The following is an 11,756-nucleotide window of genomic DNA, read 5'->3' as shown; positions in this document are numbered from 1 at the left end:
TCCACGCTGTGACAGAAATGTCTTCTGGAGTCAAAGGCGGAAATCTCTGAAACAGGGCACCACTTTAGAAGCCTAAAGCCAAACATTGTGAGATTATACTTCAAGGGGGATTTTTTTTCTTCATAAAGGTATATGTATAAAAATGCAAAAGATAATAGGATGGATATATAATATTCGGAACATTTTCTTGCATACTTATGGATTTGACAGGATTAAATCATTTGCAGACAATAACCTCCTACCACTATATGATATAGGAAAAATAAAATAATAATTATCTAAACTTACATCTTGGGTGAGAACCTTATATGCACAATAGGCTGAAGAGTAGCCAAATTTAAGGAGAGCCATGGAGAGACTGCACCCCACTAAGTCACCGCTTGATACAGAGAGGAAAACGCACAAAAATTGGACTACTGTAATGTGCGTATGTAAATTGATCTTGACAAGCCAAAGTATTATCCACAGAACAAGATCTGATTAAAAAAACAAAAACCTTGAAGCCAAAAGTTCAAGTTCTGTGCCTTGGAGTATTCAAAAACACTGATCTCATTTAAAATGGTTACTTGCGTCCTTTGAAACCTCTGCAAGGATTTTCTTTGATCGTCTAAATGCCTATGATTATCATAACATGATGCCAATACAATCTGTACGGATATGCCTCAAGATTTAATGTTTATAGACAGTCCATTTTAGCGGTGACTACAGAAAAGCGTAGACTTGGTTATGAAGATGGAAATCTGTGAAGATGACAGTCTGAGATTTTATATGCTTAGAAGTATAGCTTTCTCAAAGGTTTTCATGGTCTAAGGAGAAATGAGGCACAGATCAGAAAGACACTAACATGCTAGGATGAGATCACAAAATAGAGTTGTAAAACCACAGAGATGAGATAGTTCTGTGACCTTAAACTTCATAAAGGGCATGTGTGTGTGTGTCAGGAGGGGGTTGTCCTCTCTGTACTATGGCGTAACCACACATGTGATTGGCTCAATGTACAACATGTCAACATGGCTGGAGAGGGTATGAAACGTCTTGAACGATTAATGTCAGTTGGGCCAATATGATGGCAATGTAACTTGAACTTCAACTATACTTCACACATCTGTGTATGATACTTTTGCATAATACAAGATATTGGCATGATTCTCAATTATTAATATAAAATTGCATTAAAAAGGCATTTAATGTCATGTAAATCTGGAGTATTTATTTAACCATACTTTATTTTCTGTTTTTGAACACTTAAGTTTCGAACACAAACAAAAATGTATCACTTTATAACTGACACAACGTTTCCCAACAATTTTCCCTTTGAAAAGATGCATTTTCCAACCACAAGAGTCTTTCAGCAATCAGCATAGAATTTTGCTTGGCTTTATTTTTTTAAACATGAGAATCAAAGCTAAGGATGCATGAGAAATCTATGTAACCCCCCTTGGACATAGGCAAACATTCCATCAAGAATCAGATCTTTGCAAAACTTTGAACTCATGCACAGAGGACTAACATAAACAGTATTGTACTGCTTAAGAGCAATTGTTCCATTGGCAGAGCAATAGTCAAGTCATGAGGGATTCCCAAAGAATAACATTGTGTGTTTACATTTCAAGCAATTATACTAACCTCAAGAAGAGTAACAGGAAAAATTAATTATTCAATAAAAAAGGTTGAGAGTCAAGGGAGACTGGAGGAAAGTTACACATGACATTAAATTCCCCTGAGATGAAATAACGTCCTGGGATGACGGCAAAGGAAATTATTTAATAGCTATATAGAAGCAAAAGGCAACAGCGATGTCTTCAGATAGAAATCTTAATGTGGTCTTTTAACATATCAACTTTGACACTGCTCTAAGCATATGAAAATCCTGGTTTGTTAACAAATAATGAGGACATTGTGGTCCACTGTACCGCTTTTAGTATGTCTGGCTTCTGGTAATACCACGATAATCAATCAATCATTTATTCATTCATTATTTTACTTTTTCCACTGCATTGTCTTGTAATTCCCCAGTACAATATAAGTCTACCGTGGGTGGGTGGGGATGTGGGTGATGGCTATAATGTAATATGCTGTATTTTCTTCATATTGAACTGACTACTCAATAAAAATAATTGTTCACAAAAAAAAAAAAAATATTCATTCATATATATAGCTACATATATATACACACACACATACACATTTTACAGTCCACTCATACCTTTGTAGCATCTAAAAGCAAATATATCATGTCTCACATTAATGCCACATAAACGCCAAGGATATTTAATTTATCCTATGGCAACTCCAATATTCCCTGAATTAATAAGGATAGTAAGCTAAATATGTGTAATTAATAATTCTGTATACAAAAAAAAAAAAAAATCCTCAACAAATAATGGAATGCTTTAATTGGGAGAATAATTGTAATAGTTTTTACAATCACTATATGGTTGTTTTTAAAAATCTCGAATAATAGTTAATAATAGTCTTAAAGGTCCTGTTTTCTATACACATATATTTATATAAATATAAAAGTTGTTTGGGCTCTCTTTCACATCTTAACCCTCTCAGCTTCTGCCATTTGGGGGTAATGAGTAGCACATAGACACACTACTTACAGTATTTTGCTTTGTAATAAATCAGAGAACCACTTCCTTAGTAAATGTTTCAATATGTGCAATGGTTTTGAAGAACACTTGGAGTGGTATTCTCATGGGAGGAGGTTACATGGGCCTAGCAATTACATTCACCAAGGATTTCGCTGAAATACCGCCTTACCGAGAGCAAGCACTGTGGATCAGGAGAAAAAGCCGTCCACTTTTTTTCTCACCGGTATTGTTTGATTGAAAGACATGAACAACACGCCCCTTAGAAAAAGGTAGAAAACGATATGCATTTGGCATTATTCTTAACAAGTTGTTAATCAAATAATAGCTGCTAAACGTAGGTTAATAGGCCCTATAACATGCACCAGCAACTCCTAATTTTAAAATATCACAAATAAATTGAATCTGAATCATGAATCATGAATCACTAAACCGCAGTTTTGACCGATTAATCATTAGGCCTACGTGGATTCGTATAGCCTAAATAGCACATCTAATAACAGCTGACCTAAGGTCGGTCATCTATCGAGATGAGCACACAAAATAGTAAGTTTCTAATGTCGTTTATAGCTAGCTACATTTTTAACTACGTCCTGGAAAAAATATGCTTCCTCGATCGGGTCTTGAAACTGATCAAATGAATGTCATGATCCACAATGCTCGCAGGATAGGCTACTTGGATAGGCCTAGCCTACTAATAAAACCAAACATTGCAGTAGGCCTATAATAAACGTACAAAATTAACGTATTTTTATAGGGATTTTAAAACTAAACTGCTTTCAAATTTAATATTTGCCTATAGGCTAATTACAGGAGTCGCTTATTAATTTAATTTAAGATAGTTAATTTAACTTGTTGGCACACAGGATGAATCCGTTTTAAAGGGCAAGCACTTTACAGGGCTAATGGCTTACTGCCTTATTTTCAATTTCGTTCTTTCGCAGAAATCTGCTAAGTAAACATGCTCCGATAATAAAAAAAATGAAGTCTAAATCAAGTCTAAACCTTTTAAAAGGAGACAAAGTGAGGCAACAGTTAACTGAGTGGCGCGCGCTGTCTGTGGGAACTGATTGCCCTCTGGCTATTGCCTTGACATTAAACTCTTCGAGGACAATTGGTTAAGTGGAGTTAACTGTTGCATATTCTCCCTGAGGTAGCTTCCTTTTTGATCTTGCCGAGACTGGCGCCTTCCAAAACAGGGCTTGTCTGCGTTATGAAATGCTTTGACTTACGGTGAGGGGTTGCCAGTTGCGCCTCAATGGAGGCTTTCTGCAGTCTTAAAGGGCCAAGACAAGCTTTAAATTGCTGTAATGCAGCGTGACAAAATCATCGTCAGTTCAGTCACATCATTTTGTCCTGCCATTTTGTCTTTAAGGAAAAAAGTTGAGTGTTTTTTTTTCTCTCCTAAACATAGTTCTATGTTTGAAGTAAAACAGACCTGGTGCAATTTAAAATTTAAAAAAAAAAAAAAAAAAATATATATATATATATATATATATATATATATATATATATATATATATATATATATATATATATATATATATATATATATATATATATAAAAACACCCGCCTTATCTTCGTTCATTGAATAAAACTCTCAAAATTCTATCATGTGTGCGCTAGAAATATTTTTCCACTATCTCCACTATCCAGGGTTTTTATAAAGAAAATCTCCCAGAAATTGTGGACGAAGAGGCCAAGGAAGTGGTTTGTTTCGCTGTATGTTTTCAATAAGAGCTCAGTTAATGAGTACGGAGGCCCGCTATACAGACATCCCCTCTGGTTAATTGCAACAAAACTTCTCAAATGGCTCCTTGCCTCCAAGACTGGAGCCCCCAGAGCAATCAATAAACCACCTCGGCAAGACAAGTATGATTAACCATGCAACATTTCTTTCAAAATCATTGTGACGTCTCAAAGAAACTTCTTTGACCAATCAGGACAAGCACGCGGAAAGTCATGTGGGTGAAATGTCACGCCGATTGGAGGGCGGCAGGGAAAAAAGAGAACTTTTGGAAGTTTATAGCTGCGAGTGCGCTCTGCTAGGAGAGCGAGGCGGGCGTCGCAAAAGCGCGACGGCAGAAGGGAAAGGCACTGGTGGACGAGTAGAATTCTGGACGACTCACATATTCTTATTGTATGGCCCCTCTATCATCCATGATGAATTCTTTTCAAGGGCCACTCTCCCAAGAAGGAAAACTACAGGAACGCAAAAGCGCGGACAAAGAGGAGGCTCAACCCAACGATAAAGCGAGTGTCAAAGGATGTAAAGGCAAGGCGCTGAGTCTTCCGTTCAGTGTGGAATCTTTAATATCAGACAGAACAAGCACACGGACTTTATACACGTCATCTGAATCTGGTATTATATCTCCGACATCCGGTGCAGATGAGCGGCTGAGGCTCTCGCCCATGGCTCTTTACGCAGACAGAAAGATTCCAGTGGAGAGTGCCTCCGACTGCAAGAGAGGAGATATGGAAGAACTAAATGACAAGGGACAGTCCGGCTGGTTTCAGACACCCTCGTACACTTCTCCGCCAAGTGAGTGGCTCAGTGATGAGGCATGACATTTATAAACATGAAAGTTTTAATAGATAGGCTATTAATATAAGCAAGCTCATTTAGATTTTTGTACGCAAATAAAACGAATGTGAGAAGTACAATATAATCCAGAAGTAATTGACCAGTAGGCTACTTCTGCAAAGAAAAACCTGAAAGTTGATATTCCTTTTTAAGACAAATTTGTGGATGTGTTTGAATTAAAACGGGCAATATTTGTATACTAGCCTATCTGTATGCAAACAATTCATGTAGGCTAGAGGCTATAACCCAATTTCGCATTCTGATAATGCTGAAAATAAACGTGCAGCGTAGGTGGAAAAATCATGGATTAATATTTATCAAGTATACACAGTATAATTATTCTAATGTTTAATGTGTTGTTGTTTGTTCGCAGGGCACTCAAGTCCACCTCCGTGTACTCTCAGAAAGCATAAGAACAACCGAAAACCGCGGACTCCGTTCACCACCTCGCAGCTGCTCGCTTTGGAGAGAAAATTTCGTCAAAAACAGTATCTTTCTATTGCAGAGAGAGCGGAATTTTCCAATTCACTCAACCTCACAGAGACACAAGTTAAAATCTGGTTTCAAAACAGACGGGCGAAGGCAAAAAGACTTCAAGAGGCCGAACTAGAAAAACTGAAACTTGCAACCAAGCCATTATTACCTGCGTTCGCCTTTCCGTTCCCACTCGGAACACACGTTGGTTCTCCACCCCTCTATGGACCGTCCAGTTCCTTTCCTAGACCTGCGTTACCAGTCCCGGGACTTTTCGGTGGGCCAGTGACCTACGGAATGTACTATTTGTCTTAACCGACTGAAGAACGTCCTTCAATTCACCGTCTATATAGGCTAGCTGTTGCGGTTCTGCCAGTCAAAGACGAGTGAAATAGCAATTGTTTTTTTTTTTTTTGTTTTTTTTTTTAAGAACTACAGCAAATATACCAATTTAAAAGAAATTATTCTTGTGATCTACACAGCTTATGTAAGAGTCCCCAAATTGGCTTTAAAAGTGCAATGAATCTTCCCCTGAATACAGACTTTATCTTGTATAAGCAGACATAACATAATGTGGCTGATTGTATTGGTCTCAGAGAACACAATTTCCAAGAGATTATTTCTACTGAGGGCACAGCCGAGTTGGCAAGTACCACTTGTTGATCAGCATCACTTGTTGATGCGTGATGCGCGAGAAAACACCTAGTGTGCTCGGAAGTGTGCATGCATGCGCCAGTTCCAACAAAGCTCTTAGATGAAAGAAATGCCCTTATAATTATTACCAAGGTTTTTTTCTAACTTAAAGAGCTTGTTGCGATTGACAGCAGAAACTTATAGTAAAAAAAGCGCAACTATGTTTTATTAAATTGCTACTTTCCATTAGCCTGCTGCCAAATTCGGCCTAAATGGATAGTCAATGTGAGCCCTTTAAAAATTAATACATATATTTTCAAACCAAATATTTTGTAGCATATTACAAAGATTGTACCCAGATAGCTACAATTTGCGAAATGTAGGCCTACTGCCAATAGGTCCGCTATACTTCTTTTTTCACCATTCATTTGACAGGCTACCCGGTTTTACGTTCACATGCTTGTTATTCTGTTGGTCTTTATTGAAGAGAAACTAGATGCAGAGACAAACAGCATCTTCCATTTGACCATATTTTTACTGAACTTTGCCTACCAAACGTTTTTACATGCCGTTGGACACAGAGGATTTTGGCCTTTTATTGATTTTTCGCCTGTTTAGCCATAATCCCTTCAGTAGACTACATGTATGCTAGTTTGCTAGGTTGTAAGATTAATGTCTAGATTTTATTATTGTAAATACACGTATATATTACAGATTTTGCATTGCCCTTTTGAAAAAAAGTACAAATAGAATTGCTGATATTTATACAGTGTTTACATTTATCTTCTGTAAATTATTGTATATTTTATATGTATATACAAATTAGAAAAATAATCTTTTGCATTAAAAAATAAATCTTCACAGAGACTGATGTGTACAATGTCGTTATTTAAAATACAAAATTTACCCAATACTTTTTTTTCTCTCTTTTCATCTCTTACGTTTCACAAACCTAAATAAAAAGCGCTAGCCTATAATTCACTGAAATTTGTTACAGCTATAAAACTGCGCATCGTTCCATATATTCATTTGTTTAATGATGGACGATTACAGACATTTAATTTAAAAACAGCGCTAAAATGGCAGCACGACCATTTCCAAGAGCCACGAATATGCTCTTAAATATAAAAGAAAATATAACAAAAGAAAAAAAGCGGAATAAAACTTTATTTAAGTAAAAGGATCACACATTTAACGTAGATCCCTCGCAACAAAAAACTGGAAAAAAACGAAGGATCCTTACATTCCAGACGCAAGTCCTTCAGATCACCGTTTTATTCATCTTTTTAACCTTCAAATGCATCTCAAGTCTATAATAGGTCTTATGCGAGTTGCACAGTTCCACGTATTTGAGTCTGAAGCATTAAGCGAGAGAGCAAATCAATACGCCATTCGTTTAAAGCATCTTTAGATCTCGAAACACTTGTTGGAATACATAAAATATGTAGGCTATTTGAAGAAATCAATATATGTGAAAATATTTTAAGATATTCTGCTTGACATGTGACCACCCAAGTTTTAGATCTGATTAATAATATCAAAGAGAGAAGACACCTTTTTAAAGATTGCTTTTACAAGCTTTATTACAAAAATACAGCTCTCGACAAATTAATGCAATTGTTTGCATTGAATAAAAGCTTTGGCCTACTTCTTCCTTCTTCCTCTGAAGCCTCTGACTGAGCCTTGACCGAAGCAAATGGATGATGGAACTCTGGAGAAAAGATAATAATCAACACAGATAGTTCTGATCAGTGAGTCTACAGGGTAATGAAGCTTAATCAAGTATTTATATGAAACCATGACCATGAATCCACCCACTTGTATGAATATTGTGGCTTTATATTAGCTGCATGCATTGGTCCGGTTTCTGCAGTCTTTAGGCTTTTTGGATCTGGGGTCAGAGAGAAGTCCATGGACTCAAAGTTCTCTTGTTGTACAGATGCTGTTTCAGAAACCTCCATATGTGCATCCTTTTGTTGCTGAGTCTTTTTTTCTCGTATTCTGTTGATTTGCATATTATGATAATTAAAAAATACATTCTAAAAAAAAAAAGTACATACATATAAAAAAAATGTAGTGGTATGAATTATCTTTTTGGTTGAAATACTGAAGTGACTGGATAGTGCAAAAGTAAAATATCTCTATTTTAAAATTGTCCACAATTTACATTAAGTATTAATTTCAAACCTTCCACTCTTCTTTGATTTGTCAAATCTGAAGTCTGCTGGATAGCTATGTGTTCTGATAAGATGATCTTTTCTTTCTTTGCTTGTTTTGAATTTCAGTCCACATCCATCAACCAAGCACTCATACTGAAAAGCAACAGAACATATTTTCATAAAATGTAACACAGCTGAATGGCATTTGTTGGTTCAAACTGAGTGTGTATAAGGAGGAGGAAAAGTGTACAATATTTTATTTTACAAATGGTATTTCTTGTCCCTTTAAAATCGGTTTCAATGTTTCACGCCACTGAAACACGTACTGAATCTAATGTAACTTGCTGTTGAAACCAGTAGGTGGCAGCATTATATATTTTAATTGATGCTTACCGATCATGAATATCAATCCTTTAAATAATATTTTATGTAGTATTTCCAGTAAGAGAGTAATATAAAATCGTCAAATGTATTTGTAGTTAGTGTATGCACAACAAAAAAATGATTTCTTAATGTTTCCAATGTTTTTTTACAGCAGCGTTTCTTATCTGGTAGGTAGGCCTATACCAAAATAATTCATGCAAGATTGCCTGCAATGACACTGCAATTCTCATCAACTTCATCAAAGTGGTAAATAAAACTATATCTCTAGCATGGAAACATGCCACTAAAAACATGTTTTGAAAGACAGGACCATAGCACTTCATACAACAACATCTGGTGGTACTAAATGATATTACCATGCATTGTTTCTCCGCCATGACCTGGAAGAGCGAGTCATGCCACTCCAAGATGTGTATCTCCAGCAGTCGGTTGGATGGAAATGAGCGCTTGCAGTTGGAGCATACATTTCGGTGCAATGAATTGTAGTGGTGTTCGTACCCTTCTAATGTGTCAAATGACTGTTTGCATCCAGCTATGTGACATCTGAACTCAGAGATACTGGGAAGAGGTTTGAGATATTAGTGATACATTAGTATCAAGGCAAGAGGCTGTTGCTTAAAATGTCTCCCCACTCATCCAAACGACATCTTCAGTTGTAAGCACCCCATGAGATGCAGTGACATCACTTAGGGCCAGTTTTTCAAAAAGTTTAATCTGAATCAGAATGATCTGGATTTGGAAATCCCATGTTTTGCCATCCAGGTAATCCATTTTACTGTTGTGCTGGTTTTTCAAAGCAAAATCGGATTGGATCACCCTGATCCATTCCAGATACACACATTTTCAGATTATTAGTGCTCTACGGAGTGCCTAAAGGACATGGTGATGGAAAAAATATGGGGAAAAAATGCTTTTGTGTTCTCTCAGAAAAGTTTTGCGTAGCTTTCACCTGAGAAATGTTGCATTCCCTCGCAAAGAACTTTTGACTGGGTCATCTCTTATGATTGTGCCAATGTAGTTTGCATACAGTGATAAAAACCCCCACTTTAAATTAAATATTAAATTTTTTGTTTGATATTTACAGCTGTTCAGTGATTATTTTATTATCTTTTTTACTTAACTGTAGGCTACCAAAAGGCTTGATCCAATCTGATATCTGAAATCCGATCAGATTACTTTTGAACAACTGGCCCTTAATGATAATACTAATAACGACACTAATAATATTAATAGTAATCTCGCAAGTCACATAATGACAGCTACAGAGAGACAATCACATCCATCTGGCCATATTAAATATACTAGAACATTTTATTATGAGCTGAACAACTGAGATTATTTATAGGCATGATAATTATTTTATTAATTACCATCTTAACATTTAATAGCTTTAACAATTATGAGGAATAACAATTATGATCTCACTAAGATCTACCAATTATTATTATGATTATTAGTAATTTGTTAAGCAATTATTTGACTCACGTTGGAGGTTGTTCGTCATAAAAATCAGCTGTCACAACATCCTGTAGGTACATGTGCCTGTGTATGTCGCCATCCTGTTGAAGAAACATTAAGAAATCGGGATAACTTACTGGTAAATATAATATCATAAGAGTAGGCTAACTTTGTCACTCTTACATTAAGTAACATATTGAGAGAGAGAGAGAGAGAGAGAGAGAGAGAGAGAGAGAGAGAGAGAGAGAGAGAGAGAGAGAGAGAGAGAGAGAGAGAGAGAGAGAGAGAGAGAGAGAGAACATGCAATTGTTGATATATTGCCAGAGGGATGGAACTTGTTATCAATCGAACAACTAACCTCAAAAAAATCATCTTCTACAGCAATGCGAACTCGTTGAGGTCTGAATTCAAAAGGTGAAATAGCATTTTCACCACTTTCTTCTTGTTGTAAACCAAGACACGCGTATTTTCTGTTTTCAATAACCGGTATCTTATCTGCAAGAAATGTTGGTGTTACAGAGCCCAACAGTTCAATTAATTCGGGTTGCAGCATCATGTCAACATACTCCTTGCCGTAAGCCTACACCGCCATGCGACTCCGCGTCATCGCCCTTTCAAAATAAAAGCCACTTGACGTCACGCAGAGTACTTCGTGAGAAACCGTTTTATTTTGATGCAAACAAAGTGTAGTCTCATGAAAAAAAAACGCGTTTTATAGTTGTCACGGTCCAAAAAAATGACTTCAGCTCGTTTAAACCATTCAAAAAGTCAAGGACCGAGCATACAATAAATTAGAAGATTGAATAGTTTTGACGTCATTATATTTCGAAAGGCATTAATACAAAGAAGATCCAAAATCCTCCATATAAGTCTGATAGTCAGTATATAACACGTATAAATGATACCTGTAAACCTAAGCAGAAAAAGAAGCGAAGAGCAAAACCTGCACCTGCAGAAAATAACCACAAGATGACAGTAGAGTCGTTCCCGTTCTGCTGTTCATCTATCAGTTTCCAAACTACTCAACTGCTTGACCAATAGATCGCATCCATCATATATTGGATAAAATACTGACAACAAATTAACTATTTGAAATTACATCTATCTATCTATCTATCTATCTATCTATCTATCTATCTATCTATCTATCTATCTATCTATCTATCTATCTATCTATCTATCTATCTATCTATCTATCTATCTATCTATCTATCTATCTATCTATCTATCTATCTATCTATCTATCTATCTATCTATCTATCTATCCATCCATCCATCCATCCATCCATCCATCCATCCATCCATCCATCCATCCATCCATCCATCCATCCATCCATCCATCCATCCATCCATCCATCCATCCATCCATCCATCCATCCATCCATCCATCCATCCATCCATCCATTTTTTTTAAACTCATTTTATGTTTTTTACCCGGGTCCTTGACTCATAATTTCACATTCTGTCC

At 36.3% G+C, this 11,756-nt stretch overlaps 2 protein-coding genes across 2 annotated transcripts; one reads left to right on the top strand and one right to left on the bottom strand.

The window, feature by feature from the left end:
* Positions 1-4,555: 4,555 nt before the first annotated feature.
* Positions 4,556-7,934, top strand: msx3 (muscle segment homeobox 3). The gene is made up of 2 exons (XM_079841926.1): positions 4,556-5,138; positions 5,554-7,934. The coding sequence occupies exons 1-2, from the start codon at positions 4,739-4,741 to the stop codon at positions 5,967-5,969; spliced, it is 816 nt and encodes a 271-aa protein (XP_079698052.1). The 5' UTR covers positions 4,556-4,738; the 3' UTR covers positions 5,970-7,934.
* znf511 (zinc finger protein 511) lies at positions 6,082-10,896 on the bottom strand. Its single transcript, XM_079841925.1, has 6 exons — positions 10,647-10,896; positions 10,316-10,389; positions 9,187-9,388; positions 8,475-8,599; positions 8,106-8,288; positions 6,082-7,998 (listed from the first exon to the last, which is right to left on the bottom strand). The coding sequence occupies exons 1-6, from the start codon at positions 10,842-10,844 to the stop codon at positions 7,932-7,934; spliced, it is 849 nt and encodes a 282-aa protein (XP_079698051.1). The 5' UTR covers positions 10,845-10,896; the 3' UTR covers positions 6,082-7,931.
* Between the last annotated feature and the right edge of the window lie 860 nt (positions 10,897-11,756).

Source organism: Gobio gobio (assembly GCF_949357685.1).
Source record: "Gobio gobio genome assembly, chromosome: 18".
In the NCBI taxonomy this organism is placed as follows: Eukaryota; Metazoa; Chordata; class Actinopteri; order Cypriniformes; family Gobionidae; genus Gobio; species Gobio gobio.
This window is presented reverse-complemented; position numbering and strand designations above follow the sequence as displayed.

Coding starts and splice junctions, on each gene's coding strand:
- msx3 (XM_079841926.1), top strand. CDS start 4,739: ATGGCCCCTCTATCATCCATGATGAATTCTTTTCAAGGGCCACTCTCC. Junction 5,139..5,553: donor CTCGTACACTTCTCCGCCAA/GTGAGTGGCTCA, acceptor GTTTGTTCGCAG/GGCACTCAAGTCCACCTCCG.
- znf511 (XM_079841925.1), bottom strand. CDS start 10,844: ATGATGCTGCAACCCGAATTAATTGAACTGTTGGGCTCTGTAACACCA. Junction 9,389..10,315: donor TATGACGAACAACCTCCAAC/GTGAGTCAAATA, acceptor ACCTCTTCCCAG/TATCTCTGAGTTCAGATGTC. Junction 7,999..8,105: donor AAGCCACAATATTCATACAA/GTGGGTGGATTC, acceptor TCTTTTCTCCAG/AGTTCCATCATCCATTTGCT.